Source organism: Vidua macroura, assembly GCF_024509145.1.
Source record: "Vidua macroura isolate BioBank_ID:100142 chromosome W unlocalized genomic scaffold, ASM2450914v1 whyW_random_scaffold_38, whole genome shotgun sequence".
Classification (NCBI taxonomy): domain Eukaryota; kingdom Metazoa; phylum Chordata; class Aves; order Passeriformes; family Viduidae; genus Vidua; species Vidua macroura.
Genome location: NW_026530535.1, coordinates 4,958,438 through 4,985,996, shown reverse-complemented (window position 1 = coordinate 4,985,996; position 27,559 = coordinate 4,958,438). Strand labels below are relative to the sequence as shown.

Below are 27,559 nucleotides of genomic sequence, written 5' to 3'. Positions count from 1 at the left end.
AGGTGGTATAAAATAACCTCCTAGCCCTGCCCACACTGGTCTAGGCTCCACCCCCTCATGGCTACTGCAAAAAAATTAACTCTGTCCTGGCTGGAACCAGGACAGTTCCTCTATACGCCTTTATCAGCAGAGAGAAGCCAGTAAGAGGCTCAAGGAATCAGAACTGTTAACTGAATTTTTTCTCTCCATGTATCAACAAAAGTATCAGACTTAGACTGTACTGAAAGTTATGTTACATCTGAACAGTTTCTGCAAACAGCTCAATGCACTAAAGCAGCCAAAAAAAGCCAACAAAATGTTGCCACATTATATCACAATACAAGCTGACTTGTACTGGGCAATTAATTTGGCTACCAAGCCAGCACCATATAACCAGCCTCTGGGTTGAAAGACAGGAACCTCAGCCAATTACATTCCATCCTAAGCTGCAGGCATATCATTGGTCCAGGATCTGGGGGTCGTAAAAGATCAGACCAAAGGCTGTCTAGACCCAGGAGTTTTGAACTCCCTATAAAAGAAAGCTCTGAACAATAAAACAGTTTGCTGATGACACACCGGTGTTGTGTCGTGTGTCTGTCTCCAACCCTACTTTAACAACAAAAATGGGTATTGTCAGAAAACAAAGCAATAGTAAGATGAGGCATCACATATCAGCACAAGATACAGATATACCAACAGCTTGAATATTGTGCTGAATTCTGGCCTGTGCACCTCAAAAGACAGAGTGAGGCCAGGCAAGATGGAGAAAAGGTAACTAAAATTTATCAAAGAGCCTCAACCCCTAAGCCCGGACACCACTTCCTCAGCTTTATGGGACATAAGAAAAGCAATACTTTCTGCCATACAGATCACAACTGCATTCCTTCACCTCTTGCTGGATGTTTGCTATATTTACTTATGCCAGCCTCATCTAGCTCCAAGTGATGGGAAAGTCCGTATTGACTGTGTTTAGAAAAAAATTAATGAGCATGCTTGAAACCATTAGGTGGAAAGATGTGCAAGTGCTCTCAAAGTTGAAGAATGACATTCCTCACTCCAGACACTTCAACCACAGTCATCTGTAGTAAGCAGATTTACAAAATTCAGCAGCTGAAGAGAAGCCCTAGGTTACACAGGCAGCAAGCTAACAGTGAAGGACAAGTTTTATTTCTGCTTGTGGATACAGCTGAGGAATGATTTCTTTCCAAATATCACTGTTAAGAAACGAAGAATTTACGAGGACACTGTCACCACCCCATTTTGTACCCATGTCTCGTCCATGGAAACAAGGCTGGCTGAGCAAGTCCAGAGCTTGATTGAAGAGGGCCATCAGAAATTAAAAAAGGAACTTAAGGAAGAAGTCTACCACATCTCACCAGAACCAACAAGAGTCTCTGCCATTAAGAGCCGGCGTTGCACAGACAAGGAGAGAGGATATACTCCACAAGGTAACCTCTGTTTTTTTCTTCATGAGCATGGAGAAGACATGAGGAAGTGGGATGGAAAACCCACCTCCTGCTTAGCAGCTCTACTGCTGTAGAGACAGAAGACATCAGAAAACTGAATACCTTGCCTGGTCTCTCAGATGACCCCTCTGCTGTGGGACTGCTGAGAGTTGAAGAACAACAGGTACCAATTGCCACAGCAACAGTACACTGTCGGCAATATTGTACCAACAGAGACTCTGTGATTCCCATCCATGAGATGATTCGTAAACTGGAGAGCCAAGGGGTGGTCAGCAAGGCTCATTCACCTTTCAACAGCCCTATATAGCCAGTGCGTAAGTCCAGTGGAGAATGGAGACTGATGGTGGATTACTGTGGCCTGAAGGAGGTTATACCACCACTGAGCGCTGCCGTGCCAGACGTGTTAGAGCTTCAGTACGAGCTGGAGACCAAGGCAGCAAAGTGGTACATGACCATTAATATTGCCAACACCTTCTACTCCATTCCTTTGGCAGTGGAATGCAGACCTCAGTTTGCCTTCACATGGAGGGGAGTGCAGTACACCTGGAACCGACTGCCCCAGGGGTAGAAGCACAGTCCCACCATCTGCCATGGACTGATCCAGACTGGACTGGAAATGGGCAAGGCTCCCGAACAGCTACAGTATATCGATGACATCATTGTATGGGGGATCACAGCAGGGGAAGTCTTCGAAAAAGGAAAGAAGATTATCCAGATTCTGCTGAAAGCTGGTTTTGCCATTAAGCGAAGCAAGATTAAGGGACCAGCTCAAGAAATTCAGTTTCTAAGAGTCAAGTGGCAAGATGGATGTTGTCAGATCCTGACAGAAGTAATCAACAAGATCACCGCTATGTCTCCACCTACCAACAAGAAGGAAACGCAAGATTTCCTAGGTGCCATAGGCTTTTGGAGAATGCACATTCCCAAGTACAGACAGATTGTGAGCCCTCTCTACCTGGTCACCCGCAAGAAGAATGATTTCCACTGGGGCCCTGAACAGCAACAAGCCTTCACCCAGATCAAGCAGGAAATCGCTCATGCAGTAGCACTTGGCCCAGTCAGGACAGGACCAGAGGTGAAGAATGTGCTCTGCAGCCAGGAACCATGGTCTGTCCTGGAGCCTTTGGCAGAAGGTGCCTGGGGAGACTCGGGGTCGACCACTGGGATTCTGGAGCTGGAGCTGAAAGGGCTCTGAAGGAAACTACACTCCCAGAGAGAAGGAAATCTTGGCCGCCTATTGTCGGAACCCAAGGTGTCCCTCAGACACTCTTGGATGTTCCGGGTCCAGGGCAGAAGCCTCTGAGACCCTGGCAGGTGGCCAGGAACCCCTGTGGTCTTGAGTTTGACCCATGGAACAATTTACCAACCTTGCAGGAAGAACAAGAAATCACAAAAGTTTAGATATTATAATAGAAGTAGTCACAAAGTGAAAGGTAGGATTTTTGAGTGCTGTACAGGGGGGTTTTAGGCCTTGTACAGAGGGGTCTGAGTTTTGTACATGGGGGTCAGAGGTTCTAAGATGGAGGGATTTGGGCGTGCCCTGTCCTCCTTCTTTCTTCTTCCTATTCCCCATGTTCTTGGTGGTGTTGGCACTCACAGATTGGTTTAGAGTAGAAAGTCACTGTTCAACATAGGTAATAGGCATTGGGGAAAAACTATAAACATCTAATACGTAATGTGTGATATAAAAGATGGCACCAGCCCCTCGAGAGAGGAAGAGAGACAGGGACAGAGACGGAGACAGAGAAGAAGAAGAGAGACGCAGAGAGAGACGCAGAGGGAGAAGGAGTCAGGGACAATGTCAGGGAGTCTGCGTGCCTTGAGATAACATGCAACAAACTGCCTTGAGACCACACGACTGAAGACTACTGAGTCTTTCTTTGAAGGCACGGGTTGGAGGAGAGACTTTACCACCACCCGGAGTCACCCCAATCTGGGGGAAGGCTCTGGCAGCCTATGAAGGAATTCAAACTGCCTCAGAAGTAATTGGCACCGAAACGCAGTTGCTTCTGGCACCCCGGCTACCAGTGCTGGGGTGGATGTTAAAAGGAAAGGTTCCTTCCACACATCACGCCATCGACACCACATGGAGCAAATGGATTACCCTCATCACCCAGAGCTCCCGTATTGGAAATCCAAATCGCCCTGGGATTCTGGAGATTATAAAAAACTGGCCTGAAGGGGAGACTTTTGGATTATCTTCTGAGGAAGAGGAGCAAGTGGCATGTGCCGAGGAAGCCCCACCATATTATGAGCTACCGGAGACTGAAAGACGATATGCCCTTTTCACTGATGGGTCCTGCCAAATTGTAGGCATTAACCACAAATGGAAAGCTGCAGTATGGAGCCCCACATGATGAGTTGCACAAGTTACCGAGGGACAAGGTGGATCAAGTCAGGTTGCAGAGCTTAAAGCTGTCCAGCTGGCTTTGGATATTGCCGAACGAAAGAAGTGGCTGAGGCTCTATCTCTACACCGATTCATGGATGGTAGCTAATGCTCTGTTGGGATGGCTGGATTGTTGGAAAAAGGCCAACTGGCAGCATAGAGGAAAACCATCTGGGCTGCTGAGATTTGGCAAGACATTGCCACCCGACAAGGCAAGCGCTACATACTGACCGTGGTGGAAGCAACCACAGGATGGTTGGAAACCAACCCTGTGCCTCATACTACTGTCCAGAACACCATCTCAGGCCTAGAAAAGCAAGTCCTGTGGAGACATGGCACCCCTAAGAGAATTGAGTGGGACAACGGGACCCATTTCAAGAATGGCCTTATAAACACCTGGGCCAGAGAACATGGTATTGAATGGATGTATCATATCCTCTATCATGCACCAGTTGCCAGGAAAGTTGACGAATGATGCAATGGACTACTTAAGACTACCCTGAAGGCACTTGGTGGGGGAACCATCAGGAATTGGGAATTGAACTTAGCAAAAGCCACCTGGATGGTCAACACCCGAGGGTCCATCAATCGAGCTGGTCCTGCCCAGTCTGAACCCCTGCACACAGTGATGGAGACAAAGTTCCTGTAATACACATGAAAGGTATTTTAGGAAAGACTGTTTGGATTTATCCCACTTCAGGCAAAGACAAACTCATCCGTGGGATTGCTTTTACTCAAGGACCTGGTTACACTTGGTGGGTAATGTAGAAAGATGGAGAAAGCCATTGTGTACCACAGTGAAACCTAATTTTAAGTGAGAACTATGTGTAAGGTTTCATTGTGATGCAGATGAAAATAGAATAAGGTGTGGATAATGTCCTAGATTGCAAGGCAAGATGTATTCTATTTGCCATCTGTTAGAGGTGGGGCAGTTATCTTCTGTTAATTGGGCAGGTTTTTTTATCTCTTCCACAAACCAATCCTCCCTTGGGGGAGACATCTGCTCTTAATGGGACATTGATTGTCACTGCATGACTGATAAAAATTATATCATCCCACCGTGAGATGCTCTGCCCAGAGGGAGGAGCCAAGCATTCCTAACTGGATATAATCTGAGTTTTTGGGACACCAGAACAGCCTTTCCACTGGATTCCCAGAGGAACAGCTGCCTTTTCCACTGAATCTTCAGAGGAAGACTATACCCTTCTACAGGATCACTGCTCCAGCAGAACTACATCTGTCACTCCAGGAGGACTGCAGCCACCATTCCACTTGGACTGCTACCAACACCCTGACCAACAGGGTGTCAGGTTGTATTCTGACTCTGTCAGTGGTTTTTCTTTTGTATTGTTGCATATATTTTGGGTTTTTTTTTCCTTTTCCTAATAAATTGTATTTCTGACTTGGAGTGTCTCACTGGTTTTGCTTTCAAACCAGAACACAGATGTATGAAAAAAGACTGTTTAATAGCTATCTGAGAAGAGGGACAGCTGAATGTAGCTTAACAATGTAACTACTTAAGATAGTATTTAAGCCTATTTTTCCTTTTTAAAAATCTGAACTAGAATGTGTATTAGGTACAGATGGATTGGATAACCTTTACCTCAAGATCTAAGGATCAGATTCCCAACCCTTCATTATTTCATGCAGCTAAGATACACAATTTCTCTTGGGCCCTTTTAACCTTCAAGTAGCATGCTCCAGGAGGAACATCAATTGTTATAATTTGCTGACTGCTACAATTTCTAGTCTCCTGCTATGTTAGCTCTAGTTCAGCACTTTGCAATGTGTGTTATAATCATATTTCAAGGATCAAATATCCATTGAATCCCCCTTGTTAGATCTTTGCTTTGACAGAGGCTCTTTTCAAATGAATTTTGTGAAGCCAAGTTAGATAAAAGCTGAGTTAAACTGTCAGGCAATCCTTTTCAAATCACTGTATTCCCTCAGGTGTCCTGAGATCCTTACCTGGATTTATCAATAAATAACAGATTTCAAGTTGAGGAACCAGCACCTAATAAATCTGAGAGCAAGAATAATTCTCATATGATAAAAATCTAGAGGCAATTATTTTAACCTTATTTGGATAATAAATCAGTTTAAAATGTTAGAACAGGAAGCACCTTACTTCAAGGTTTTTTCACTACATCACTTACTACTCCAGCTGCACAGGTAAACTGCTACTTGATATGAGTTTTATCAGTTCCTTATTGGCAGTGTCTTGTAATGAGAATGAAATTCAGCTGGTGTTTAAAAAGAAAAAAAAAAGGATAGGTCAGCCCCAAATGCCTCTAATACTTAGTGATCCTTTGGGTCTTTTTGTCAGGAAGAAATCTGCCTGGCTAACCGCTCAAGATATCACACTGCAGGACAGGAGACACACAAATACTGTAAGGCAAGCAGCAGGCAGGATTATGAACAAAATTACTCCTACAGGGCACAAATACCCAAAAATATTGTTTTCCACTAGTGGTATCTTGGAAGAGTTTGAAAACCCTAACTATAGGATAACAATGACTGGGGAAGGGCAGAAAATTTGAAATCAGTTGCTTTGGGGGCATGAAATCCTGCGAACGGGACAGAATTCTCCACATTGTTAGTCCATCATCAAGACACCTCAGCATCAGCACTTTAGACAACTTGATAAGTCTGGTTCGCACCCAGTTAAGGACTCAAAGCTCCCAAAGTCTTGAATTCTGTTCCAAAACTTTCCCAACACAGGCCATAGTCTTGGAGAAAGATCACAGGCCTTTGAGGTCACTGTTGTACATCACAGATTCACAGTTACCTGACATTTTGGGTAGGGTTCCACCTCTCAGAGGGCAGCTCTCCACTTTGTGGGTCATCTACAGGTGGGTGAAGAATTGAAATACATACATCTCCATTCTGCAAGATAGAAACAAAAGTTGAGAATAGCCTGGTTTGAGGCAGAGATTTGATGACACAACCAGGCCAGCTGACACAAATGGACCAAAGGGATATTCCATACTGTATGGTGACATGTTGGTGTCCGTATGTCTGAGACTTAACACATGACAGACCTCCTTTGGTCATCAGCCAAACAGCATGTTTTATTGTTCGGGGCTTGCTTTTATAGGCAATTCAAAGCTCCTGGTTCTTAAACAGCCATTGGTCTAATCCCCACGCCTCCCAGATTCTGAACCAGTCAAATGCTTGTATTTTAGGAGAGTTGTTATTGGTTGAGACCTCTGTCAGTCAGCCTAGAGACTGGTTTATGGAACTGGGCTGGGTTTCTTATTTGTAAATGGATGAATGTTCAGTACAAGTCAGCTTGTACTGCAACATCTCACCCTTTTGTCTTTACTAAAATTGTAACTTGCTCTCTGTCATCTATTTGCAAGGGTCCCTTGCAATCAGGGTGACAGAAAACAGCATGGTTTTAATTTTCTTAAATTATATATTAGTGAAGCTGTAGCATTTTGGTTCAGAGTCTGTAGGCAAGAATTCAGGTTAGCATGTTACAGGCTTAAAGTTTAGGTTACAAATCATAATTTATCTTTAAAAACAACAAACTACTTAACTCTTAACTATTAAAGAAAATCTAACTACTAGAAAAAACTATTTGTAAACATAAAAACATTTTGTAAACATGAAAATTAATTTGTAAACAAAGTTGTATCTTAACTCTAAACTGAAATAAAAAACTTTGAAACATTCAACTTTAGAATTGCAAGAAAAAAACCCCAAACTTAACAGATAAACCAATTTGTAAGCAAATAGAGTCTCTATATGAACTGTTATTTCAGTAGTCACAGATTTCTATGAGGTAGTTATTAATTGTTCTGGTGTCATGATTCTGTGATATCTGTTGACGGGACATTGGGTTGATGCTGTGGTTCCAAGCAGGACGTAGTTTAGGCTGGATACATCTAGTAGGTGTCTAGCATGTCCTAGAGTCCATTGAAACGCATTTATCATAGGATTATTGTACTGTTATATGATTGATAGAAAGACATTACCTTAGACTTAGAGAGGGGGTGTACATTCACCCCAACCTTTTCTCCCCCTTTTTTCTTTGTATTAAGGATTAAAATTAGGATCAGAACATGGACTTCGGATACTATTAATAAGGTACTATTACCTAGAGGGTTGCTGAGAGGTCTCTTTTTCACTATGAGGACTTGAAAGAACCCCTTCTGGATAAGGCTTTCTCATTTATCTCAAGGGAAAAAGGCTTTAGTTTTTGTAGTTTGTATTCTAATATTTTTTTTTTTTACCAGCCAGGTTCATGGCTTGATCAGGCCATGACTTGTTTGGGAGAGATTTTCTGTATTTTATATTTTAAAAACAAGCTTGTATTAATATCTAATGCAAGAAATTTTAAACATGAACAACTTATGAATAATTAAAGAAATATAGGTATTTAAATTTTCTAGTTACTATGGTAAAAGTGCAAGTAATATACCTTTTTTCTTTTTGTTAGAAGTTAGAAATTTATTATTGATTTAACAGGTGACTTTTAGGCTTTTTAAATGATGACAGGTGGCAAATTCTCAGTTAAAAAACTTTGCAGCTTAAATTTGCTTATGATGTTAGTAAATTAATGTTCTATGTATGCTTTAGTGGACCTAGAATGGTAGGACAAGGATATTCTTTGAATCTTCCAGGTCGATCTAGAAACAATGCAAGCAGAAATACTAGGACTACCAAGAGAAGACTTGTTAACATACATCGTAGGATCTCTTTGAGAGACAGTAGCCCATACCTGAGACAGAAATGTAATATTTTCTTAATAACTTTAGTAGAATCAGCTATCACAGGCTTATCAATTTTGGTTTTAGCAGATGCAAAAAAACAATAACAAATCCTGTACTATGAGTTCTAGGGCATATTTAGTAAACCGTTGTGTGATTTTGTAACCCTTGTGTGACAACCCTTCAATATTTTTACCCTTAGCACATGTTATTAGTTTATTAGAGTTTGTGGAATATGAGAACTTTTCTATAGTTGAAATATCAGAAGGCAGGATGGCTGTGAAGTTTCGTTGAGGTTTAAGGGGTATGAACTTGGTCTTTGCTTTTTCACTGTCCATATGTAGGGAGGTGCTGGTTTCCCACTGGACTTGATGATAGAGTGGCTCGCTCTTAGCTGCTGTAAAACGGCTGTGCTATGTGGTCGGCACCATCTTTTCGGGATGGCTTGATTGCTATTACTCCCATGGCACCACACCCCTACACACTTCTTTCCACTGCTTTTTGGTAGTTGGGCTCCCTGCAGGGGCTTTTCCCACGCTCTGCTTCTTGATTTGGTGTCTGCAGCTCTTTTCAGATCCATCCTTGGAGGCAGGGTCGGGGCGGGGCCACGCCCACTGGCGGCGCGACTGTGTTTTCCGAAGGTTGGCTTGGGGGTGGAGCCCTGCCCCCTGACGTAGGCTGGATCGGAGGTGTAGGTATATCCTCCGACAGAGGCGTGGTTAAGCTCCCCGAAGTTGCTGGCGTTCCCTTGGGGCAGGGCCACCCGGTTTCAGGAGACAGTCTCAGTGTTTTTATGGAGATGGCGGGTGCGGGGCTGGGGCTGAGCCAACCAGCTCTGGGCAGGGGTGGTCTGGGCGTTTCCATGGCGACAAGGGGCGTGGGCTGCCCCGGCTGCGGGGGGGGGGGGGTGGGGGTTGGTCTCAGGAACAGCATGGGGCTGAGTCATGGTCACAGGCAATTGTGAAATGGCAACACGGCTCGAATCACTGTAGGAACCCCGTGGAGCAGACACGGAACAGCATTTGCGCTGTGCCGACACTGGACGCCCCGGCGTCGCTAGGACCCTACCGCCCCCTTCCGTCTCGCTGCATGGTGGTGTCCCCCTTTGCAGGGGGGGGGGGTTTGACGGGGATGGCTCTCTCGGGAACAGTGCCGGCACGGGAGGGGAATTTAAGGTAGCTCAGCCACATGGAACAGCATGGCCGGCCATTTCATCCAGCCACGTGCTCTGTGGGTTTGGAAAGGCACCCGTTCCCCCCGAAAACTCATCTGGTGTGCTTTCCTTACCATATATTTCATTATTTAGCAGTCTTATTAAATCCAAGATAACTCCCTGTAGCAATGTATCTGAACAACTCAGTGTGCATCAGCCATACCGCTTGTAACTGTTCTTATCAGAATTTTTTCAGGACACTGTGGAATTCATTAAGGTTACTAAGACATAAACTGTGCTAAAATAAGAACGAAGAAGCTGAGAAACCGAATACCAGAATTGCAAGAACTAGATAACAGAGGACTGTGAAACACCTGGACTGCAACCAATCACAGATGCTGAGAAATGGAGGCAGAAAACGAGGGAGCAAGACAAAGGCACCAGTCAAGAAGGGTGTACTTAGTAGTTTGTAGAATCTATAAAAGTGTGTGTAATGTAAACAATAAATGGCTTCTGCTTGATCATATTGGTCAGTTGTACAGGAGTCCTGGATTTCCTGCAATAAGTTTCCACAGCTTTATAACTCTTATTGCATTTTCATCGCCTTTAGAGACTGCAGTGATGCTATATTGACCAGTTCATGCCCAGGTATTAAAGTCAAAAGCAGCTTCTTTAGTTGTGTCTAAACCGTGGTTCTTAGCCCACATTATTAATGCTAATAATGCTTTTTCATCATAGTCTATGTCCCATTCCTCAAGAAGAAGTTTCCATACCTTTAGTACCGGGTGATCCTGTGTAGAAATCAAGTTTCCCATGTCTCCAGTGGGGTTTTCTTTTATTTTTCAGCTTCTCTGGTTTCTTTTTTCACACAGCCCTTTGGCTGTGACTTTTACAGCCTTTGCTGTGACTTTTGCAGCCTTTGCTGCCGCTTTTGGGCTCTCCCCGCCTCTTTCTTTCCAGCTTTTCGCTGTAGGGACAGGCTCTGCAGGCTCTGCCCTGTGTCTCTCTCCGCTCTACCTGCAGGCCAAAAACTTGGGCTGCTTGTCATCACACCAGGGTCACCACATGAAACGTTGGTGTTCGTATATCTGAGACAACACACGACAGACCTCCTGAATAAAATGGGAGAACAGTAGCTGACAGGCTATGGAGTTTTAGAGTTATACACTAAAGCAGTACAGGATCTGAAAAATATAAAAGCTAAATCCTAAGGCATCGCTACCACCTCCCTGGGCAGCCCATTCCGATGCTGAACCATTCTTTCTGTGAAGAATTTTTCCCTAATATCTAGTCTAAACTTCCCCTGGTGCAGCTTGAGACTGTGTCCTCTTGTCCTGTCACTGGCTGCCTGGTAGCAGAGCCCAATGCCCACCTGGCTACAACCTCCTTTCAGGTAGTTATAGAGAGTGATAATGTCTCCCCTGAGCCTCCTTTTCTCCAGGCTAAACAGTCCCAGCTCCCTCAGTTGCTCCTCATAGGACTTATGTGCTAGACCCTTCCACCAGCCTTGTTGCCCTTCTGTGGACATGCTCCAGCATCTCAACATCCTTCCTAAATTGAGGGTCCCAGAACTGGACACAGCACTCAAGGTGCAGCCTAATCAGTGCCAAGCACAGGGGAAGAATCACTTCCCTAGTCCTGCTGGCCACACTATCCCTGATACAGGCCAGGATGCCACTGGCCTTCTTGGCCACGTGGGCACACTGCTGGCTCATGATCAGCCTTGCTGTCAATCAGTACCCCCAGGTCCTTTTCTGCCTGGGCACTGTCCAGCCACTCCGTCCCCAGCCTATAGCGTTGCAGGGGATTATTGTGGCCAAAATGCAGGACTCGGCACTTGGACTTATTAAACTTCATCCTATTAGACTCTGCCCATTCATTCAACCGTTCCAAGTCTCTCTGCAGAGCCCTCCTACCCTCCAACAGATCAACACACGCTCCCAGCTTAGTGTTGTCCGCAAACTTACTAATGAAAGACTCAATCCCCTCATCCAAGTCATCAGTAAAAATATTGAACAGAACTGGCCCCAGCACAGACCCCTGAGGGACACCACTGGTGACTGGCCGCCAGCTGGATGTAACACCGTTCACCACCACTCTGTGGGCCCAGCCATCCAGCCAGTTCTTAACTCAGCAAAGAGTGCTCCTGTCCAAGCCATGGGCTGTCAGCTTTTCCAGGAGTATGCTGTGGGAGACAGTGTCAAAGGCCTTGCTGAAGTCTAATTAGACAACATCCACAGCCTTTCCTGCATCCACCAGGTGGGTCACTTGGTCATAAAAGGAGACCAGGTTGGTCAAACATGACCTACCCCTCCCAAACCCATGCTGGCTGGGTCTGATACCCTGGCCATCCACTAAGTTCTGCGTGATGACACTCAATATAAACTGTTCCATAATCTTAGCTGGTACTGAGGTCAGGCTAACTGGCTTATAATTAACAGGATCCTCCTTCCCACCCTTTTTATGAATGGGTGTCACATTGGCCAGCTTCCAGTAATCTGGGACCTCACCAGTGAGCCAGGACTGTTGGTAAATGATGGAGAGGGGCTTCACAAGCTCATCTACCAACTCCCTCATCACCCTGCGATGGATCCCATCTGGTCCCATGGATTTATGAATATCCAAGCGTCTCAGCAGTTCTCTGACTGCCTCCTCTTGGATAATGGTGGGACCATTCTGCTCCCTGATATCATCGACCAACCCAAGAGGACAGTTATCCTGAAGGCAAGTCTTCCCACTAAAAACTGAGACAAAGATGTTAAGCACCTCTGCCTTCTCCTCATCTGCAGTTACTAAGTTCCCTTCTGCATCTAATAAAGAACAAAAGTTAGTCTTACTCTTCCTTTTACCATTAATATATTTATAAAAACATTTTTTATTATCCTTTACAAAAGTTGCCATTTTAAGTTCAAACTGAGCTTTGGCCTCCCTAACTTTTTTTTCCTACATACTCTAGCAGCCCTCTTAAATACTTCCTGAGAGACCTGACCCTCCTTCCAAAGATAATACATCCTTTTTTTTTATTCCTAAGTTACTCCAAAACCTCCTTGCCCATCCAGGCTGGACATTTGCCTAGTTGACTCATCTTTCAGCACACAGGGACAGTCTGTTCCTCTGCCCTCAAGATCTCCATTTTGAAGCATGCCCACCCTTCCTGAACTTCTTTGTTTTTAAGGACTGCTTCCCAAGGAACTCTCTGAATAAGTCTCCTGAATAGGCCAAAGTCTGCCCTCCTGAAGTCCAGTGTAAAAGTCTTATTGATGTTCCTCCTGATTTCACCAAATATTGAGAATTTTATAATTTCATGATCACTATGCCTCAAGTGGCCTCCAACCACCACATCTCCCACCAACCCATCTCTATTTGCAAATAACAGATCTAACATAGTCCCTCCCTTGGTGGGCTCACCCACCAGCTGCGACAAAAAGTTGTACTCTACAAACTCTAAAAATTTCCTGGACTGCCTTTTGTCAGCTGTATTAAGTTCCCAGCAAATGTCCGGCAGGTTGAAATCGCCAACAAGAACAATGGCTGACGATCCAGAAACATTCTCTAGCTGCTTATAGAATGAGTTGTCCACCACTTCTTCCTGGTTGGGTGGACGATAAGAGACTCCCAGTAGGATGTCAGCCTTGTTGGCCTTCCCCCTAATTCTTACCCATAGGCATTGAACTTCATCATCATTAGTTTCAATACCTATGGCGTTCAAAGCCTCCCTAATATAAAGGGCCACCCCTCCATTTTTTCTCCCTTTCCTGTCTCTCCTGAAGAGTTTGTAGCCATCCAGTGCAGTGCTCCAACTATGTGAGTCATCCCACCACGTTTCCGTGATGGCAATTACATCATAGCTCTGCTGCTGCACCATGGCCTCCAGCTCTTCTTGTTTGTTACCCATGCTGCGTGCATTAGTATACATGCACCTCACCTGGGCTACTGATTTCACTCCTATCTCAGCTTACCACCCTTGGGCCTGCTTTCAGAGAGCCCAGCTGCATCCCCTTCCCCCTTCAAACATAGTTTAAAGCCCTCTAAACAAGTTCTGCCAGTTCACAAGCTAAAAACCTTCTACTCTTAACAGAGAGATGGAACCCATCTGGTTCCAGTAGGCCAGGTGCTGTAAAAGTTGCCCCATGATCAAAGAATCCAAAATTCTGTCAATGACACCAACCCTTGAGCCACTTATTGGTAATGTGAGCTCTCCTATTCCTTCCACTGTTTTTCTCAGCCACCAAAGGCTCTAGGAAGAGATGCCACATACAGATGGGCTTGTGATCAAGGGGTGGACCTGACCATGGAGGCCATCACACAGGTTATTCAGAAATGTGAAACGTGATGCAATCAAACCAGCCACACGAGTAGAATCTCCTTGGAATAGAGGGCAGTGGCTGGGTTTCTGATGTGGTGAGTCCTGGCAAATTGACTACATTGGACCACTGCCATGAATATGCCAAGGCAAGAGCTACATACTCACCATGGTGGAGGCAACAACTGGCTGGCTGGAAACACCCTGTAAGCCATGCTGTTGGAAATGCTACAAAGGTTAAAATGTTTTATGTAGCTTTAGTCAGTTTTGCTCACTCTTGCCATGGGGGAAGGGAACTGAAATTTCTTTTCAAAGGATTGGTCCACCAGGTGAGGTCTGATGAGCTTAACATCTCAACAGACTGGGAGTAGAGCAGAAGATACACAAAAGACAACGACCATCAATGACTATTAATGACCACCAACTCCACACATGACCCCTGGCATGGTCAGAGACACCTGATCTGGGAAAAGAGAGATAAGAATGAGGACCTAATTACCATCGGAGGCAAAGAGATCGATCGCCAATAGGAAACCAAATACTAAGAACTGCATAACTTGGGACCAGTGAACATTGAACCAATGGATTTCTATGGGTTTTGACTGTATAAGTATCTGAAAAATCTATTAAAATTAATGTGTCATGGAATGATTTTCTCTGCACAACCCGGGCTATGTGTGGGTGAAATTATTTCTGTTGCACCTCCTGACCAGAATAAAGTAATGCCTTGATTCTCTAACCCTAAAAATGTTGTAGTGTTTGTTTTTCCAGCAGTTTCGGTGACAAAGTAATTGCCTGGTTTTGATCATCTGGAGGGGTGGAGGAAGCCCATGGAATGGGAAAATAATATCTATCTGTGAAAGGACGGGGGATAGTAGTAAATGAAAATGCATAAATCTGTATGTTTGGTATAGAGATGGTTTTAAAATGTAGATTGTGTTGTAAGAGTTGGTAAGAAGGGATTTCAGTAATGAGTATTAAATACAATAGAATAGTTAAGATATAAATGTATTAAATTATGTGAGATATGAGTATGACACAAATGGTATGGAATACGGGGTGCAGTGGAATAATATTGGAATGGAATAATATTGGGTCTAGCTGAGCTGGAGTTCATTTTCCCATAGCAACCCTCCAAGTGCTGTGCTTTGCACTGGTAGCTGGAAGGTACTGATAACACACCAATGTTTTGGCTACTGCTGAGCAGTGCTGGAACAGCATCAGCACTGTCTATTCAACATTCTGCCATCCATCAGTAGGTTGGGGGAGGGCAATATCCTGGCAGGGGACACAACCAGGCCAGCTGACCAAATTAACCAAAGGGAAATTCCATACCATATGACATCAGCTCAGATATAAAAGATAAGGGAGGGAAGAGGAACGGGAGGGCATTCATTATTTTACAATGCCTTCCAGACCAATCGCTACACATGCCAAAGCCCTGCTTCCCGGGAAGCAGCTGAACATTGCTCGCTGATGGGAAAGAGAGAATAAAATCCTTTTTTTCCCTCTTTGTTTGTGTGTGTGCAACCTTTTGCTTTTGCTTTAGTAAACTGTCTCATCTCAGCCTATGAGTCATTTTCCATCTTATTTTCTCTCCCTTATCCAGCTGAGAAGGGGGAATGATAGAGTGTCTTGGTGGACACCTGACATCCAGCAAAGGTCAACCCACCACATCACTGGTAGCTGAGTTAGTTCCAGGAATTTTTTAATTGAAGGGTTTAGCACACTCTACTAGCTCTGGTATTACAACAGTGCTTCTCTCAGGACACAAGGATGTTGAACAGATGGTGTGGGGCAGGCTTAGACTGCTTCCCTAGGACACAGCTGTTCAAAATGTCAGGTGAAAAAGCAGGAGATGGTCTCTGAAGGTTTCACTGAAAATCCCTTCCAGCATGCAAGAGGAAGAATATTTTGGCAGCATATGAAACCCATACAGCTACATAATCCTCAGTCTGTGTCAATCTACTCACAGTGCTATGACCTGAATATAGATTTAAAGTTCCATAATGCCTACCATTTAGAAACACTTTAAGATGCCTGTAAAACCAATTCTTCATCAGCAATAGCACTCTGACATGAGTAGTTTGCAGGACTGCTATAGCAGTACCTACCACAACTGACAGTCTTCACTGAAGTTAAGTCCGGAGGATCATGGGGTCTCAGTGACAGATGAGGGGGAAGTGCAGATGGGACCTGGGGCCAGACAGCAGATGTTAGCCTCTCCAGGCCCCACTGGCTTTCTGCCTCTTGCAGCCCTCTCTGAGATGACTTACAAATTCTCAGAGCCACCCTTATACCAGCATTCACTGTCTTGGTTTGAAAACACAGGTGTCTATTAAGGAAGGCAGGAGCCTTCCTGGAAATGGAAAATGTAAACTGCCTCCCTCCAAATTATTATAATTTTGAAATTACGGCGCTCTTAGGCAAAAATATGGGAATAGGAATAACAGTTCTTTACTAGGAAACTAAAAAAAAAAAAATACAAATGCAATAGTACAAAAAACAGAAAACAAAACACTGATAGAGTCAGAATACGACTTAACACCCTGTTGGTCAGGGTGTTGGTAGCAGTCCGATTGGAATGGTGGCTGCAGTCCTCCTGGAGTGACAGATGTGGTTCTGTTGAAGCAGTGATCCTGTAGAAGGGTGTAGTTTTCCTCTGAAGGTCTGGTGGTGGTGTAGATGGGCCTGATCTTCCTCTGGGAATCCAGTGGGAAAAAGCTGTCTCTGTTGTTCCAAATCTCTGACTATATGCAGATAGGAATGCTTGGCTCCTCCCTCTGGGCAGAGCATCTCATGGTGGGTTGATATAATTTTTATCAGTCATGCAGTGACATTCAATGGCCCATTAATAGAAGATATCTCTGGGGAGAGAGGATTGGTTGTGGAAGAGATAAAGTAAACTGCCCAATTAACAGAAGATAACTGCCACACCTCTAACAGATGGCAAAGAGAATACACACATATCTTACAACCCAGGACATTATCCACCCCTTATTCTATTACCATCTGCATCATACCGAAATCAATAAACTCTACACAATGAAACCTTACACACAGTTCTCAATTAAAATTAGGTATCCCTGTGGTACACAACAGGTTTCTCCATCCTTCTGCATTACTCACTAAGTGTAACCAGGTCCTTGAACAAAGACAATCCCATGGATGGGTTTGTCTTTGCCTGAGGTGGGATTAATCCAAACAGTCTTTCTTAAAATACCTTTCATGTGTACCCCAGGGACTTTATCTCCATCTACTGTGTGCAAGGGTTCAGACTAGGCAGGACCAGCGCGATTGATGGACCCTTGGGTGTTGACCATCCAGGTGGCTTTTGCTAAGTTCAATTCCCAATTCCTGATGGTTCCCCCACCAAGTGCCTTCAGGGTAGTCTTAAGTAGTCCATTGCATCATTCATCAACTTTCCTAGCAACTGGTGCATAATCGGGGATATGATATATCCATTCAATACCATGTTCTCTGGCCCAGGTGTTTATAAGGCTGTTCTTGAAATGGGTCCCATTGTCTGACTCAATTCTCTCAGGAGTGCCATGTCTCCACAGGACTTGCTTTTCCATGCCCAAGATGGTGTTCTGGGCAGTAGTGTGAGGCACAGGGTAGGTCTTCAACCATCCTGTGGTGGCTTCCACCATGGTCAGCACATAGCGCTTGCCTTGGTGGGTTTGAGGCAGTGTGATGTAGTCAATCTACCAGGTCTCCCCATACTTATATTTGGACCACTGCCCAGCATACCATAAGGGCTTCACCAGCTTGGCCTGCTTGATGTCAGCATGTCTCACAGTCATGGATAACCTGAGAAATACTGTCCATGGTTACATCCACCCCTCGGATTCGTGCCCACTTAGAGGTGACATCTCTGCCCTGATGACCTGAGGCATCATGTGCCCATCGAGCTAGGAACAACTCCCCCTTATGCTGCCAATCTAAGTCTATCTCTGACACCTCTATTTTTGCTGTCTGATCTACCTGCTCATTGTTTCGGTGCTCCTCATTAGCCTGAGTCTCAGGAACATGGGCATCTACATGACAGACTTTCACAGGTAGCTTCTCTACCCTGTTAGTCTTTCCACTCATCAGCAGCCCAGATTGTCTTTCCTCTATGCTGCCAGTTGGCCTTTTTCCACCTTTCCAGCCAGCTCCACAGAGCATTGGCTACCATCCATGAATTGGTGTAAAGGTAGAGCTTTGGCCACTCCTCTCTTTCAGCAATGTCCAGGGCCAGCTGAATGGCCTTGAGTTCAGCAAATTGGCTTGATCCAACTTCTCCTTCGGTAGCTTGTACAACCTGTCATGTGGGGCTTCATATGGCTGCTTTCCACTTCTGGGTCATCCCTATGATGTGACAGGAACTGTCAGTGAAAAGAGCGTATTGTGTTTCTTCTGCTGGTAGTTGGTTATATGGTGGAGCTTCTTCAGCACATGTCACTTGTTCCTGCTCCTCTTCATCAGTGAGACCAAAGTTTTCACCTTCCGGCCAGTTTGTAATTATCTCTAAAATCCCTGGGCGAGTCAGGTTTCCAATCCAGGCATGCTGGGTGATGAGGGCAATCCATTTGCTCCATGTGGTGTCGGTGGCATGGTGGGTAGTGGGAACCTTTCCTTTAAACATCCACCCCAGCACCAGTAGTCGGGGTGCCAGGAAGAGTTGTGCTTCCGTGCCAATCACCTCCGAGGCAGCTTGAACTCCTTCATAGGCGGCCAAGATTTCCTTCTCTGTGGGAGTGTAACTTCAGCTCCAGAATCCCAGTGATTGGCCTTGAGTCTCCCCAGGCACCTTCTGCCAAAGGTTCCAGGACACACCATTGTTCCTGGCTGCAGAGCAGAGCACATTCTTCACCTCTGGTCCTGTCCTGACTGAGCCAAGGGCTACCGCATGAGCGATTTCCTGTGTGATCTGGGAAAAGGCTTGTTGCTGTTCAGGGCTCCAGTGGAAATCATTCTTTTTGTGGGTGACCAGGCAGAGGGCTCACAATCTGTCTGTACTTGGGAATGTGCATTCTCCAAAAGCCTATGGCACCTAGGAAAGCTAGTGTTTCCTTCTTGTTGGTTGATGGAGACATTACTGTGATCTTGTTGATGACCTCAGTGGGAATCTGATACCGTCCGTCTTGCCACTTTACTCCCAGGAACTGGATCTCTTGGGCAGGTCCCTTGACTTTGCTCTTCTTGATGGCAAAGCCAGCTTCTAGCAGAATCTGGATGATCCTCTCTCCTTTCTCAAATACTTCCATTGCCGTGTTCCCCCACACAATTATATAATTGATATACTGCCGGTGTTCTGGAGCTTCACCATTTTCCAGTGCAGCCTGGATCAGTCCATGGCAGATGGTGGGACTGTGCTTCCACCCCTGGGGCAGTCGACTCCAGGTATACTGCACGCCCCTTCCAGGTGAAAGCAAACTGAGGCCTGTATTCTGTTGCCAGAGGAATGGAGAAAAATGCAATGTCAGTAGTGGCATACCACTTTGCTGCCTTGGACTCCAGCTCGTACTGTAGCTCTAACATGTCCGGCACAGCAGCGCTCAACGATGGAGTCATTTAATTCAAGCCACAATAGTCCACAGGCAATCTCCATTGTCTGTCAGACTTGTGCATAGGCCAAATGGGACTGTTGAAGGGTGAATGGGTTTTGCTGACCACCCTTTGGCTCTCCAGTTCATGGAATATTTTGTGGATAGGGATCACAGCATCTTGATTCATCCGATACTGCCGGCAGTGCACTGTCGAGGTGGCAATTGGTACTTGTTGCTCTTCCACCTTCAGGAGTCCTACTGCAGATGGGTTTTCTGATAGTCCAGGCAAGGTGTTCAACTGCTTAATGTTCTCTGCCTCTACAGTAGCTCTTCCAAAAGCTCACCTGAGTCCCTTTGGGTCTTTGTAAAAGCTGTTCTGGAGGAAGTCTATGCCCAAAATGCATGGGGCCTCTGGGCCAGTCACAATAGGATGTTTCTGCCACTCCTATCCAGTCAGGCCCACCTTGGCTTCCAACAGGGTCAATTGCTGTGATCCCCCCGTCACCCTGGCAATGGAAACAGGTTCTGCCCCCACATGTCCCGATGGCATTAGGGTGCACGGCACACCAGTATCAACTAATGCTTAATATTTTTGTGGCTCTGATTTGCCAGGCCATCAGATCCCCACCATCCAAAAGATCCGGTTTTCCTGTGCCTCTTCCTGGTTAGAGGCGGCGCGCCTCTAGCCCTGGTTATAATTTCTTTCCTGGGCATACATACTAAAGGTTCCTTCAAGGGGATCTGACAGATCATACCCGGCAGCTCGGTCATGGGAGGTTGAGGCTACCTTCACTTTAGTGGAACTCCCTCAGTTAGTGTTTCCCTCCTTGAGTTGATGCACCTGTGCTGCCAGGACAGAAGTGGGTTTCCCATCCCACCTTTCCATGTCTTCCCCATGGTCACGCAGGAAAAACCACAAGGCAGCTCTCTCTTCTAGCTGGGGGATGCTGGGCTCTGACTTTGGGGCCTGTGACTTGCACTGGTGCGATATGGGAATTGTTCATCCTTACCTCCTACCTCATCTTCCTCATCTCCTCTTGGAGGTCCTTAATCACAGCAGAGACATGAGCCTGCATCGGGCCATTGATCATACTCTCATAATTTCTAAGCTTGTTGGCAACAGAACACACTGTTTCTTGGTTGGTATCAGCATTAATCGTTGCAATGAAGGTGGTGTATTGAGATGGCCCTAGATTTGCCAGACTCCACAACATTTGCCCTGTGCACCTGACCTTGTCGGGGTCATTATCATGTTGTCCATCCCTCCCAAAGAGTACCTCCAATACTGCCACTTCTCTCAGCTGTTGAATCCCTTCCTCAAGGGTTTTCCAGCGCATTCTATGGTGGTGCTCCTGCATTCTCTCCCTGTGGACCAACCTCCCTCTGAGACTCATTAAAAGCCACTCCCAGAGGGAAAGGGACCCTGGCTCCCTTACAAAAATCTGATTCATACCTGAGTCCAGGGTCAAGGGTCCCAAATTCCTTGCCTCACCACCATCCAGTTGCATGCCTGTACCCATAAGGTCCCAGACCCGGAGTAACCAGGTTGTATAAGCCTCATGTCCCCATCGTACAATGTCTTTGTGCTGAGTATGGAGCCTTTCGTACGTCCGGGACTTGGTGATGATCGCAACCTCTGGCTCCCCTGTGGGTTGTGAGGGCCATTAATTCTTATCCTTATCTGGGCGCTCTGATTTCATCTTAGACCTCCTTGTTTCCACAGGGGCCACTGCTGCTGGCTGTGACTGCCTTTGCGGTTCAGGTGGAACCTGGACGGTTGTAACATCTGTGGGTTCCATTGCTGCACCATTAGGCTCTCCCTCACTGAGGCAGGGGGAGGGTTTCTCACCAGCTAGGGAAATGTAGTCCTTCACCAGAACTCCCACCCAATCTGGGTGGTTCATTTCTGAGGTGGGTTGTGGGGCAGGGTCAGGCTCTGGGGCAGCAGCATCCCTAGTCTCTGGTGCTGTGTCAGGTTCTGTGGCAGCATCCCTGTCCTCTGGGGTACATGTCAGGGTGGTTATCCAGGTCAATCTTCCCTTATCTCTGAATGCTAAACAGAACAGGCTTAACAGGCATATCAGCAACATCAACCACTGTATGATATGATTAGCATTTCAACAGGATCTGAACCCTTGGAAAACTAGTGGGGCAGACCCAAAGAGCTGGTTGAAGGATTGGGAGAAAATTTCCCCCGGTGTCATTTCCTCACAGCAGGTACCATTATTAAAGTAACCCCAAAAACATACAGTTAGTGTGTGATAGCTCTGAATCCATGTGCCTGCCTTCCAGAGGAAGTTAAAAATACATGAATTCATCACATTATTAAACCATAAAGCAAACTGGATAATAGCCACAGTAGGCTTACTTATAGGCCCCATGTCTAGATAAGGGCCTGCAAATGGGAGAAATACAGCCATGACCACGTGCCACCTGAACCAGGGTAAGCTAGACCACATGCTGACACCTAATGAGGTTTCTATATCCAGCACACAAAAATTATGTTACTCACGAACTGCTATTACTTTTTTGCCCTTTTTTCTATCAATGCCCTTGAGCCTTACATTGGGCGCCAAAATCTGTCTTGGTTTTGAAAACACTGGTGTCTGCTAAGGAAAGCAGGAGCCTTCCTGGAAATGGAAAATTTAAACCCCCCTCCCTCCAAATTATTATAATTTTGAAATTAAGGGGCTCTCAGGCAAAGATATGAGAGAAGGAATAACAGTTCTTTACTAGGAAAATTAAAAAAAATACAAATGCAATAGTACAAAAAACAGAAAACAAAACACTGACAGAGTCAGAATACGACCTGACACCCTGTTGGTCAGGGTGTTGGTAGCAGTCCGATTGGAATGGTGGCTGCAGTCCTCCTGGAGTGACAGATGTGGTTCTGTTGAAGCAGTGATCCTGTAGAAGGGTGTAGGTTTCCTCTGAAGGTCTGGTGGTGGTGTAGATGGGCCTGATTTTCCTCTGGGAATCCAGTGGAGAAGACAGCTGCTCCTCTGGGAATCCAGTGGGAAAAGGCGGTCTCTGTTGTTCCAAATCTCTGATTATATGCAGCTAGGAATGCTTGGCTCCTCCCTCTGGGCGGAGCTTCTCACAATGGGATGATATAAATTTTATCAGTCATGCAGTGACACTCAACGGCCCATTAACAGAAGATATCTCCGGGGAGGGAGGATTGGTTGTGGAAGAGATAAAGAAAACTGCCCAGCTAACAGAAGATAACTGCCCCACTTCTAACAGATGGGAATAGAATACACCCCCCCATTTCCAACCTAAGACAACTTTGAATCTCTTCAAACAGCCCATGCTCAGCATAATGAAGAAAAGGTTTTCAAGCTAGGGAGTGCTTCTTTCTTAAAAACTTTTATATAAATCATTCTCCTTCTGAACCTGCTATGTAGTTGTACCATGATCCAGTCATGGACTTGATAGCCCACTGTTACACTCTGAACACCACATGCACTGAACTAAGGGCCTCTTCAAATTGATTAGCAGACACTAAGTCAAACGGTATCTGTTCACTCTGGTCGTAGGATGACAAGTCTGTGTATGACTCCTGAAGCTGGACTCCAGCTCTGGTTCTTTCTGCAGTTGGAGCACCCCAAGTCCAAACCCCTTTATCATAGGCTGACTGCTGCAGGAGACTTTTCCCCAACATTGCTTGTCTCATTACACAATTTTGTAGCATATACTCAAATTAAAAATGTACTTGAAATGTGTACAAACAACTTGTTGTCTAAGTATCCCAGTACAGCAAGACTCCACACACCAGTTTAGGGAATCCAAGAATACCCTAAAACTGCCAACGCCCATGACATGATGCTTCAGCTGGGGCTGCTTGCTGCACTTGCAGGTATGACAAAGGCTCCATCCCTGCCTACAGAAACAGCATTTCCTACAACATTTAGATTTAACTCTGCAACCATGAAGCTGACAGTTAAACACAAAGAGCTAACCACTTTAGTTATGGCTAGAGATGTTCAGTACCTTCAATACTTCCAGAAATTTAAGGACATAGGAATCCTTTTCACATACCGGAGAAAAAAATTATTAGCTTAAAAACCACTTTACCTCATAAATGTTGGGGTGCCACATTTTGGTCAGGAATCTGAAGGTAGGTGGTGAATATGGATAGTCAATAGGAAATTTAATGTGAGCCTGGAAAACAAAGCAAAATATTTTAATTATGAAACAGAACAAAGAGATCAACAAGCAACCATTGCAGTGAAACCATGGAAAAAAATTCCATTAAGTCCATTAAATAGCTTGTTTTATATATCAGTGCCCATGTGGACCCACAGTATAACTCTGCACAATTTCTTATGAGGAAAATACTAACTGAACAAGAAAAATCTAAACACCAGGCCTTACTTGGGCTGGTAACACTCAGAAAATCCATAAGGCATTTACCAAGTCCTAATTCAAGAAGTACTATCCAACAACTGTTGTTCAACAGAATAAACTAGATTTGAAAATCTAGAGCTCAAGATATAATTGCGTTCTTGCTAGGTTCAAAACACTTGCAGGATAAAAAAAAACTTGCTAAGGTGGAAAGACTATTGGCGATTGGAGAAAGGCAGGGACTCTGTGAGACGGTCAAAGAATCTGAATTTATTGTGAAGTACAACTGCTTATATACTCATTCTAGGAAGACTAATAATGTTTCACAACAATGATTGGGTTAATCATCACATAAACAAACAAACTTTTTAAACATTTCTTGCTTGCAGAAGTTGATGTAATTTTCTTTTTCCGGTAAACCAGTCTGATCTAATCTTCTTGCAATCTTGAAAGCTGTTTGTTCTTGCCAAGGCATCCTGTTATCAAATCTCATGCTAACCAGGTCCAAGGTCCATCATCTGTCTTGTGTATCTCAATTAAGACCTGTTGTATTGTGTTATTTGGTTTGTCCCTGTTTTTCCCTCGTTTATGGTTTCATCCCAAGTTGTCTCCCCTTCCCCAAATGTCAGTCCCATCCCCACTCCTTCCAAATCCCTAGAAATTTCCTTGTCAATCCCCATATCCCCTCCCTGGCACCTTGTCTGTCACTCAGCTCTCCAGCCCCTCTCTCTAGAAGCTTCCACGAAGGGCGTTGAGTGATTGCCAAGGGCCAGGGGTTCCCCCTCCTCAGCTCCCCAATATGTTTTCCTGCTTGTCAATTACTTCATGTCCCACTCCCTTCTATCCCACTGTTGGTGGATAGCCAAACCCCTCCCTTGTTTCCACCCCCTAAGAAAAGGGGCTGCTCCGGTCTCCTCGGGGGCTTTCCAGCGTTGTATCCTCTGAGGCCAGGAGCTCCCTGGAGCTCCCAATAAACCTTGGATTTATACAACCTGGATTGTCTCCTCCCGGTTCCCTCATCATCGCCGACAGTGCCTTCCGAGGAAAGGGCTCATAACCTTTAGCCACTCTTCCACACTCCTGAGCACGGAAGGGTGTCCCCTGCAGCCGCTGTGTCAGAGCTAGCAGGGAAGCACCAAGAAGACTCTTGGTGGACATTGCAGCAAAGACCTGTTCTACATTTGCCAGTGTAAAGATTTTTAATTACTCTTTCTGTGTGGGAAAAAAATTTAAAAATTATTGAATACCTGTTCAACTGAGATCTAAAGGGTTGGGGTTTTTTTACCTTTCTTGTGCGAGTTAAACTGGTTGTCCTAGGGTGACTTTATTATGCTGTATTGTATCCCCTACTGTCTGCTTTATGGCAGATATAAGTCCTGTGTCTTTAAGCGAGCTTGAAGAGAGAAGGGGGGGAAGTGGTGGAAATTCCTTTTGCTGCTTGTGTTTAAAAACAGAGATAAGGGACTGGGCTTTTCTTCCAGCTCTCAGCCCTGCAGCAGGGAAGAGAGGTGGAGAGTTCCTCTTTGCTTTTATCTAGTTTTTCTAGTAGCTAAAGCAAAAATGTTTTCCTGGGACTGTGGCTTCTTCTTCTTCTGGAACTGTTCAGCTTTTCTCCAGTCTGGAATACCATCGCCCCCTCCCACACCGCACTGGCCGGAGCACTGCAGCCCAGCACCGGGGAGCCAAGCCACACCCACAGAAGGACTCTGAATTTACTATCTCTTCAGAGCAGATAGAGGTTTTATTATTTCACATTATTCATTCTATTAATGCCTGTGTACACCCTGCTTGTTAAATAAACAGTTCTTTTTTCCACTTTCTCCAGGGGAATTTTTTCTGAACCTTATGTGGAGAAGGGGTTGCCAAAATCTGTCTTCTTCAGAGGAGACACCATTTCAGGATGTTTCATCCTAAATTTGTCTCAAACCGGGACACTGGTCCATCTACTTGTGTTCCTAATACTACATTTCTTGCCACCAAAAGCATTTTCCAAGTCTAAATACCATCTGTTTGTTTAATAAATCAGCATAACTTGATGAACCAAATATTAATGGGCAATGACAGCAAAATTACCTTCCAGTGCCTCTCAGGTTAGTAGGCAGATGTGGGGCAAGACTCTCAGAGCCAAGTCAGTTGTGGGAAGGCTGCAGAGGTCCCAGCACTGAATATTAACTTCCTTGTGTTGTCCTGTCATTCACAGCAGTCAGAAGAGCCAGCCAGTAGGAAAACAAGCTGAATCTGGACTGGTTAATGCCAAAAATGCTCCCCTCAAAAGAAGATTCGCAGACCACTTTCTGCACTGTGGAGCACAGATCCTTCCCTTGGCACTGCTCAACCCACCAAGAAAGTCCCATCAGTCTAATGTGCCATCTCCAGAGAAGCAGCTCCTGTCACCTGCACCACAGCTAGGCTCACAATCAACTGAGAACACAAAAAGAGACCCCAAAAGCAGGTCACATACAATGAGAGCAGAATCCTGGATCACCCTCTTCCATTTAAGCACCTAACCATGCAACTTGGATGCAGGGTGCTGACCTTGTTCAACAGGACAAGCTATGGGAACTTTTATTCCGAGAAACAGGAGCAGGCAAACAGATTGGGTTAGAGCCATTGATAACCTGGCTACTGTTTTACTTAGACTGGCATATGCTTTTGCCTTGCAACCCAAATTTTATGAGGCCAGAGTGCCAGATATGCAGGAAAAGGTTTTTCTGTTCACCTTTATGAAACAAATTCAGAAGCTCATGTGGCTTTACAGTCTGTACATGCCTGCTCATGATACTGACTCTATGTGAGTATGTTACAGCACCACTGACTCCTTGCCTCAGTCATTTGCCACAGCACCCTCACAACCAAAAGATTTATGATCTGTATAAACAATCCTAGCCCACAGTTCAAGGTCAGTTACACAAATGGCATGGCCTCAAGAGCAGCAAACGAATGCCTCTTGTCACCAAACCACCACAGAAGAGAGTGTCTATGGATATGGCAGCAAGGACATGCCTAGCTCTACATGCCACCCTACAATGGGAGCAGAGCAAAGATTTACCCAGGGCAGAACACATTCATTTCAGCTCAAGTGTTTGCGTTGTATAAGCTGCAGACTCCCCCGGACCACTGAGGTTTTCCCAGGAAAGCCCATTCCTGTGCTTACATGCAGTTTCACAAGATACAACATGTAATAAAAACAACCCAAGGACTGAGATTAAAAATGCAGGAGACAACAAAACTCAGGGTTGAGCTAACTGTAAGTTTTCTTGGCAGAACCTGTGTCTTCTACACAGGTATAGCTTCTAGGCAAACAAAAAAAAAAAAAAAGATGCAGCAGCAGCCATGATTACAGATCAGTTTTTTCACTAAAAAGCCCAATTTTATGTTGAGACAAAAAGATCAAATTAGGCAATATTTTTTTTTTTAAATAAAGCAGTAGCTCACAGAACCATTTACATCCCACAGTTTCACTGATGTAAGGTAAATCAGCAATCTGAGCTTAATTCAGCCAGGGTTCTAGATACTAGAAAGTGTCAGAGTTTTAGGGCAGCTTGTTGTTAGGTCAGTTACAGTGAGACAAACTAATTTCGGAGGAGTAAAGTCAGTCCCCCACCTACAAGTACCCAACCATTACTGCATTTACTTTATGTTTAACTCCTCTAGCTGAGCTTAAACTGAAGAAA

The 27,559-nt window shown here is 45.1% G+C and overlaps 1 protein-coding gene and 1 long non-coding RNA gene across 2 annotated transcripts in view; both read right to left on the bottom strand.

Moving 5' to 3' along the window:
* LOC128822743 (ubiquitin-conjugating enzyme E2 R2) overlaps positions 1–27,559 on the bottom strand; it is a 134,979-nt gene that overhangs the window by 20,980 nt on the left and 86,440 nt on the right. Inside the window, exons 2-3 of the mRNA XM_054004555.1 lie at positions 23,616–23,702; positions 6,622–6,719 (exon numbers count right to left, since the gene is read on the bottom strand). Of these exons, the coding sequence (XP_053860530.1) occupies positions 6,622–6,719; positions 23,616–23,702 (185 nt within the window). The remainder of the gene's footprint in view (positions 1–6,621; positions 6,720–23,615; positions 23,703–27,559) is intronic.
* On the bottom strand, positions 16,438–18,745 carry LOC128822746 (uncharacterized). Its single transcript, XR_008441579.1, has 2 exons — positions 17,228–18,745; positions 16,438–16,871 (listed from the first exon to the last, which is right to left on the bottom strand). It is a non-coding gene; the product is annotated as an uncharacterized LOC128822746 (long non-coding RNA).